Genomic DNA, 8,329 nt, shown 5'->3' with positions numbered 1-8,329 from the left:
TCTGTCTCTCAATCTTTTTAATTTTTTTTCCAACTTTTATATTCAAGGGTACATGTGCAGGCTTGTTAAAAATATGGAACATGGCTGGGCATGGTGGCTCATGCCTGTAATCCCAGCACTGTGGGAGGTCGAGGTGAGTGGATCATTTGAGGTCAGGAGTTCGAGACCAGCCTGGTCGATATGGTGAAACTGTGTCTCTATTAAAAATACAAAAATTAGCTGGATATGGTGATGCATGCCTGAAATCCCAGCTACTTGGGAGGCTGAGGGAGGAGAATCACTTGAACCCGGGAGGCGGAGGTTGCAGTGAGCTGAGATTGCACCACTGCACTCCAGGCCTGGGCAACAGAGCAAGACTCTGTAACCAAAAAAAAAAAAAAAAAAAAAGATATGGAATGCTTCACAAGTTTGTGTGTCATTCTTGTGCAGGGGCCGTGCTAATCTTCTCTGTGTCATTCCAATTTTAGTATATATGATGCCGAAGCGAGTACTTTCTTAATCTTTTTAATGAATGAATGTGAATTAATATACACTAGAAAAAGAAGTAATGAGACATTTAAAAATTATTTTATTCTTTTAACTCTTTGAATGTTGTTCTCCATATATCAATCCAATCTATTTGACAACTTGAGTTCATTTCTTGAGTCTCTCAAAGAACGCAATTGGGTGTCAGCAGTAGAGGAAGAACTGATGGAGATTCAGGCATTTTTCTAGAATCATTCAGTTTAGATTTTGGGTTTCTGATTTGGAATTCAAGAAAAGCTTCCCTTGCAGTTTGTTGATTAGCATTAGGGTAGGGGGAGCAGTAAGGACTCACTGGGCTTCTGTGCAGGTGCAATTGCCCACGCATGTCCAACCAAACCCTGGGTATCAGTTGTCCCCCGTCCCCCATTTCTCTGCAGAACGAGAGACAATAGATAATTTGAGGACAGTTTGGCTGCTTGGTGGTGGCAGAGGTGGTATGTGTGTCCATAAAGTAGGGTAACTGCTGCTTAACACAGTAAGGTGGTGTTCTTTTTCGCTCATGTAACAGTCCTGTGTGTCTAGGGCAGGGATTGGCAAATTACAGCCCATGGTCCAAATCCAGCTTGTAGCCTGTTTGTGTATGGATCATGAGCTAAGAAAGGGTTTTACATTTTAAAGAGTTGCAAAAACAAACAAAAAAAAACCCACGGAGAAGAATATGTGGCAGAAACTGCCTGTGGCTCATAAAGCTTAAACTATTTAAATCTGATCCTTTGCAGAAAATGTTGGGTAATTCCTGCTCCAGGAAGAAGTGAGTCGTTTTCCTCAGGGATCTAGGATCCTGCCAGCTGTTGGCTCTATGATGGGGAAAGAGATAGTGGGGAAACCGCTCCTGCTTCTTAAAAAAAAATTCTCAGCCCACAGGTGAAATGCATCATTGCCTGGATGCAAGGGGATCAAAAGCCCTCGGCTCTCCCTCTCTCCTTCTCTCTTATATCCTACTTCTTTACCCCTCCTTCAGCTTTTGAGAAACAAGAGCAGATCCTTTCAATGTAGCTAATCTGGGCCTGATACAAACCCCACAGGTTCTGGCACTCTCTCTCTAAGCCATGGATCAGAGAGCTGAAAGTATTAAAAAGTAATACCCGCTCTGTACCAGGCCCCAGGGTGGATGTTGGGGGGGCATCTGTACCAGGCCCCAGGGTGGATGCTGAGGCACCTACTCTGTGCCAGGCCCCAGGGTGGATGCTGGGGCACCTGCTCTGTACCAGGCCCCAGGGTGGATGCTGGGACCACCTGCTCTGTACCAGGCCCTGAGATAGATGCTTGGGGCACTTGCTTTGTACCAGGCCCTGGGGCAGATGGTGGGAGAATCTGCTCTGTACCAGGCCCCATGGTGATGCTGGAGAAACCTGGTCTGTACCAGGCCCCAGGGTGGATGCTGGGAGCACCCATTCTGCACCAGGCCTCAGGATGGATGTTGGGGGTACCTGCTCTGTACCAGGCCCTGGGGTAGATGCTGGGGGCATCTGTACCCTCCACTGTGGTTCCTAGGTCAGAGCAGGTGCCCTGTGCATTTGTTTGCTTGACGTGCATACAAGTTTGGAGGAATGAGGTAAGGAAAAACACTTCCTAGTGAAGACAGGACTATCAAACTTGAGTCACAGCTGAAAGGACTGGTAAGATTTAGAAAAATAGTAAGAATTTATAGATGACACAACCAAACTAGTAAATTGCAGACTCAGGGCTTGATCCCAGAGCTGTTTGACTCTAAATCTCATTTTCTCCATGACTATGAAAAATAATGAATTTTTCAGAGAATTTGACTATGAAACTGTCTAATACAGTAAGTCAAGTCAAACTTCTAGAGCATCTGTATGCAGTATCTCCACTGGGAAGGGTGATCATTGTTTGGAGGCTGCTACATTGTAAGTGAGGTTGCAAATGAGATAAATGGGTGGAAATTGCGTCCTGAAATTTCCTTGAGCCAACAGAAGCATGAAGTGTCTGGGGCTGCAATGCAATTATGTGAGAGGAAGCCAATGTTTATAGACTTCCCACTGTGGGGATGTCAGGCATGGTGAAGACGCACGCAGAAATCTGAAAACTTTGAACTTGTTTATTTCTGATTTTGTATCTCTACATGCTTTCTTTGCCAGGAATTCTGAAGCCAGAAGGAACTTGCTAATTATTTATAGGGGAAAGAGCAAGGGCTTTAGACCTTGGCAAACCTGGATTCAAATTCCAGTTCAGGAATCTGTGACTGTAGCAAAACACTATTTATTTTTCTCCAACGGGTCAGAAATAGTAAATAATTTGCTCAAGTTACACAACTAGGATATAATTGCTTTATTTATGTTACTGCATAACAAAGTAGCCTAAAACTTAGTGGTTTAAACAACAATCAGTTATTTAGCTCACAGATTTTTAATTTGGGGAGGGCTCAGAAGGGAAGGCTGGTGTCAGCTTGGCCAGATCAACTGGGGGCTGAATGATCTATTTCTCAGACAGCTTATTCACCTGGCTGGTATGCTGGTGCTGGCTGTCAGTGGAAGCTTGGCCAGGCTGAGGGCTGAGGGACTTAGTTCCTTTCCACCTAGGCCTTTCCACAGGCTGGATAGGCTTCCTTACACTACTGTGACTGGGTTTCAAGAAGCAAGAAGAGGAAACTGGGGTTTCCAAGTCCCGGGCCTGGAACCTGGCACAGCATCACTTCTACCTTATTCTGTTGTTAAGCAGTCACAGAACCCAGATTCAATGGGAATAGCCATAGACCCCACTTTTGGATGGGAAGAGTGTTCAAAAATTTGGGGCTGTATTTTAAAACTGGCACAAAAATGGAGATATTATATTTTCTCATTTAATTCTAAAATGAGATAGGAAGTAATCTCTTTGGAACTCTTGTATTATCTTTTTTTTTTAAAAACGGGATTATTTAGTGATTCACTCATGGTCACATATTTCAAGTTGATATTGGAGCCTAAATTCAAACCCAGTGTGGATTCAAACCCAATTATGTTGATTCTATCTCTTAACAGTCATATTCAGTCTCCTACTGGCATTTCCACAGTTAAAGTCACCATCACTCCATGCTATACTTGCAACAACCTCCTAACCCAGCCTTTCTGCCTCCTCCTTTTTTTTTTTTTTTTTTTTTTTTTTTTGACATGGAGTCTTGCTCTGTCGCCCAGGCTAGAGTGCAGTGGCATGATCTCAGCTCACTGCAACCTCTGCCTCCCGGATTCAAGTGATTCTCCTGCCTCAGCCTCTCGAGTAGCTGGGATTACAGGCGCCCACCACCACGCTGGGCTAACTTTTGTACTTTTAGTAGAGACAGGGTTTCACCATGTTGGCCAGGCTGATCTTGAACACCCAACCTCAGGTGAGCTGCCTGCCTCGGACTCCCAAAGTGCTGGGATTACACATGTGAGCCACTGTGCCCAGCCTCTGGCTCTTATCTTGTTCCCCTCCAAACGCCCCTTCTAAGGGGTAAAAAGAATAGCATTGCTTCTCTGCTTATAATTCTTAAAGGCTCCCTGTGGCCTAAAGGGGGAAGCTCAGCTTTTTCCTTTCCCTTAATTTGGTTGCTAGCCCTTCATGGTGTCCCAGCCTACTCCTCAGGCTCAGAAACCATCATTTTCTCTCTATATCTTATTCCAGGAGATGTCAACATGTAGATTTCCCCCTTGACATTTATTGACTCAAACATGATGCTAAGTGCTTTACAGGAATTATCTAACTTACATTTCCACAACAACTCTGTTAGGTTCTCTTTTATTTGAATCTAGGTATGTTTGCTTGGGAAATCAAGCTCTTGAACTCCATGGCAAACTGTCTCTACTTGAAGTTTCCCAAATGCACAATCTCCTCTCTGGTATCTGGAATTTTATACTTGTGATGTCTTCTCTCTATCTCTACCTTTTGTCTCACTAACTTATACTTCCTTTTCAGGTTCAGCTATAGACAGTCTTCCCTTCAGGAAGATTTCTCAAGACTGGTTGAGCTTCCCTGCTATTTCTGCCTATAGCATCCTGCCTTATTCTTAGCCAGTGCATTTCATTTTGTACTAATATTATTTGTTTTCTCATGTCCCTCATGAACTGTAAATTCTTTGAGGGTAAGAACAGTGTCTTGACATCATGTTTCTCTTCTGAAGTGAAAGGCATTTTAGTACAACATCCTCCAACCTCACAGGTTCTCTTTGAGCTTTCATTGTCTATGAGGCTATGAGTTTGCTGAGTTCTCACTGCCACATATGCAGCCATATACCAAAAACTGGACCCAGGTAACTGAATTTGTCATGATGGGCTTTGCTGGCATCCATGAAGCACAACTCCTCTTCTTCATACTCTTCCTTACCATGTACCTGTTCACCTTGGTAGAGAATTTGGCCGTCATTTTAGTGGTGGGTTTGGACCACCGACTACAGAGACCCATGTATTTCTTCCTGACACACTTGTCCTGCCTTGAAATCTGGTACACTTCTGTTACAGTGCCCAAGATGCTGGCTGGTTTTATTGGGGTGGATGGTGGCAAGAATATCTCTTATCCTGGCTGCCTGTCCCAGCTCTTCATCTTCACCTTTCTTGGGGCAACTGAGTGTTTCCTACTGGCTGCCATGGCCTATGATCGTTATGTGGCCATTTGTATGCCTCTCCACTATGGGGCTTTGGTGTCCTGGGGCACCTGCATCCGTCTGGCAGCTGCTTGTTGGCTGGTAGGCTTCCTCACACCCATCTTGCCAATCTACCTCATGTCTCAGCTAACATTTTGTGGCCCAAATGTCATTGACCACTTCTTCTGTGATGCCTCACCCTTGCTAGCCTTGTCGTGCTCAGATGTCACTTGGAAGGAGACTGTGGATTTCCTGGTGTCTCTGGCTGTGCTACTGGCCTCCTCTATGGTCATTGCTGTGTCCTACGGCAACATTGTCTGGACACTGCTGCACATCCGCTCAGCTGCTGAGCGCTGGAAGGCCTTCTCTACCTGTGCAGCTCACCTGACTGTGGTGAGCCTCTTCTATGGCACTCTTTTCTTTATGTATGTCCAGACCAAGGTGACCTCCTCCATCAACTTCAACAAGGTGGTATCTGTCTTCTACTCTATTGTCACGCCCATGCTCAATCCTCTCATCTACAGTCTTAGGAACAAGGAAGTGAAGGGAGCTCTGGGTCGAGTCTTTTCTCTCAAGTCTTGGAAGGGGCAGTGAGGAGGCAGGTGGGAACCCAGTTTCCTTGCCTTGGATATTTAAAAACAGGTTAGTCAATAACGTTTAAGCTGAGACCAAATCAAGAATGCAGTTCCATTTATAACAGCCACAAGAAATACAATACCTAGGAATACAACTAACCAAGGAAGTGAAAGATATTTATAAGGGGGACCACAAAACACTGCTAAAAGAAATCAGAGATGACACAAACAAATGAAAAAACATCCCATGCTCACAGATTGGAAGAATCAATATCATTAAAATGGTCATACTGCCCAAAGCAATCCACAGATTCAATGCTATTCCTATCAAACTATCAATGTCATTTTTCACAGAACTAGAAAAAACAATTCTAAAATTCATATGAAAGCAAAAAAGGAGCCCAAATTGCCAAAGCAATCCTAAGCAAAAAAAAAAAAAAAAAAAATCTGGAGGCATTATGTTATCTGACTTGAAACTATACTATAAGGCTACAGTAACCAAAACAGCATGGTACTAGTACAAAAACAGACACATAGACCAATGGAACAGAATAGAGAACCCATACATAAAGCTGCACATTGCTACCAACTGATATTTGAAAAAGTTGACAAAAATAAGCAGTGGAGAAAAGATTCCCTACTCAATAAATGGTGCTGGGAAAACTGGCTAGCCATATGCAGAAGACTGAAACTGGACCTCTACTTATCACCATATTCAAAAATTAAGATGGATTAAAGACTTAAATGTAAGACCTCAAACTATAAAAAAAATCCTGGAAGAAGACCTAGGAAATACCCTTCTGGACATTGGTCTTGGGAAAGAATTTATTACTAAGTTCTCAAAAGCAATTGCAATGAAAACAAAAATAGACAAGTGGGACTTAATTAAATAGCTTCTGCACAGTAAAATAAACTGTTGACACGACAAACAGGTAAACTACCAAATAAAAGAAAATATTCTCAAACTATGCATCTGACAAAGGTTTAATATCCAGAATCTATAAGGGACTTAAATCAACAAGAAAAAAACAATTAATCCCATTAAAAAGTGGGCAGAGGACATGAACAGACACTTATCAAAAGAAGATATCCAAGTTGTAAACAAACATATGAAAAATTCTCATCATCACTAATCATCAGAGAAGTGCAAATGAAAACATAATGAGATATCATCTCATGCCAGTTAGAATGGCTATTATCAAAAAGTCAAAAAATAACAGATGTTGGGGAGGTTGCAGAGAAAAGGGAATGCTTATGCACTGTTGGTGAGAGTGCAAATTAGTTCAGCCACGTGGAAAGCAGTTTGAAAATTTCTCAAAGAATGAAAAATAGAACTACTATTCAAGCCAGCAATCCCATTACTAGGTATATACTCATAGTAAAATAATCGTTCTATCAAAATGACACATGCACTTGTATGTTCATCATGACACTATTCGCAATAACAAAGAGATGGAATCAGCCTAGGTGTCTATCAATGGTAGATTGGATAAAGAAAATGCAATACATATACACCATGGAATACTATGCAGACATGAAAAAGAATGAAATTGTATTATATGCAGCAACATGGATGTAGTGGGAGGCCATTATCCTAAGCAAATTAATGCAGAAACTGAAAATCAAATATTTTGTTTTCTCACCTGTAAGTAGGAGCTAAATCTTGGGTACACATGAACATAAAGATGGGAATAAGAGATACTGGGGACCCCAAAAGGAGGGAGAGAGGGGAGGGGGCAATGGCTGAAAAACTACCTATTGGGTACTATGTTCCTATCTAGGTGACAGAATGAATAGAATCCAAACCTCAGCATCCCACAATATATCCTTGTGACAAATCTGCACGTGTACCCCCTGAATCTAAAATAAAAATGGAAATTAAAAAGATAAAAGGACAGTGGTGAGGACTATGGAAGGGAGCTATGGTCTGAATAGTCAGGAGTTATGGACTATATATTAGATAAAGTAAAATGCTAAGTCTCTATAACAAGAGAGACTTAACTATAGTGTAGCTTAAAGAATGAAGGAGATTTTCTTTTCTGGCAAGAGTTCACAGTGAGTATTCCAGGCTGGTGGTGGCTCTCTTCAACTTTAAGGATGCAAGTTCATTCTATTTTGCCAGATCAACATCCCCTAGGATGTTGGCTAAGAAAGTTCTGCTGGCCAAATCCAGCTCAGCACTTGCTTTTTTTTTTTTTTTTTTTAGACAGAGGTCTTGCTCTGTCGCCCAGGCTGGAGGGAGTGCAGTGGCGCGATCTCGGCTCACTGCAAGCTCCGCCTCCCAGGTTCACGCCATTCTCCCGCCTCAGCCTCCCCAGTAGCTAGGACTACAGGCGCCTGCCACCATGCCTGGCTAATTTTTTTGTATTTTTAGTAGAGATGAGGTTTCACCGTATTAGCCAGGATGGTCTCGATCTTCTGACCTCGTGATCCGCCCACCTCGGCCTCCCAAAGTGCTGGGATTACAGGCTTGAGCCACTGCACCCGGCCAGCACTTGTTTTTTTAATTGCCTGTGAACTAATAATGATTTTTACATTTTTAAATGGTTGAAGACAAATTGAAAGAAGAAGATTTCATGACACACAAAAATTTGAATTTTATAAAATTCAAATTTCAGCGCCCATAAATCAAGCTTAATTAGAACATAGTCACACCTATATGTATCATCGGTGG

General features: G+C 42.5%; 1 protein-coding gene and 1 non-coding gene across 2 annotated transcripts; one reads left to right on the top strand and one right to left on the bottom strand.

Annotated features, from left to right (window-relative positions):
• Positions 1 to 384: 384 nt before the first annotated feature.
• Positions 385 to 491, bottom strand: LOC112135566 (U6 spliceosomal RNA). Its single transcript, XR_002916832.2, has one exon. It is a non-coding gene; the product is annotated as a U6 spliceosomal RNA (small nuclear RNA).
• A 4,229-nt stretch (positions 492 to 4,720) lies between these two features.
• On the top strand, positions 4,721 to 5,674 carry LOC100450365 (olfactory receptor 6Q1). Its single transcript, XM_002833626.4, has one exon. It carries the CDS (start codon positions 4,721 to 4,723, stop codon positions 5,672 to 5,674), a length of 954 nt encoding a protein of 317 aa, XP_002833672.3.
• The last annotated feature ends 2,655 nt before the right edge of the window (positions 5,675 to 8,329 follow it).

The sequence above is a fragment of the Pongo abelii genome, chromosome 9 (genome assembly GCF_028885655.2).
Source record: "Pongo abelii isolate AG06213 chromosome 9, NHGRI_mPonAbe1-v2.0_pri, whole genome shotgun sequence".
Lineage (NCBI taxonomy): Eukaryota > Metazoa > Chordata > Mammalia > Primates > Hominidae > Pongo > Pongo abelii.
The sequence above is the reverse complement of the archived record's forward strand: the minus strand, read 5'-3'. Positions and strand labels throughout refer to the sequence as shown.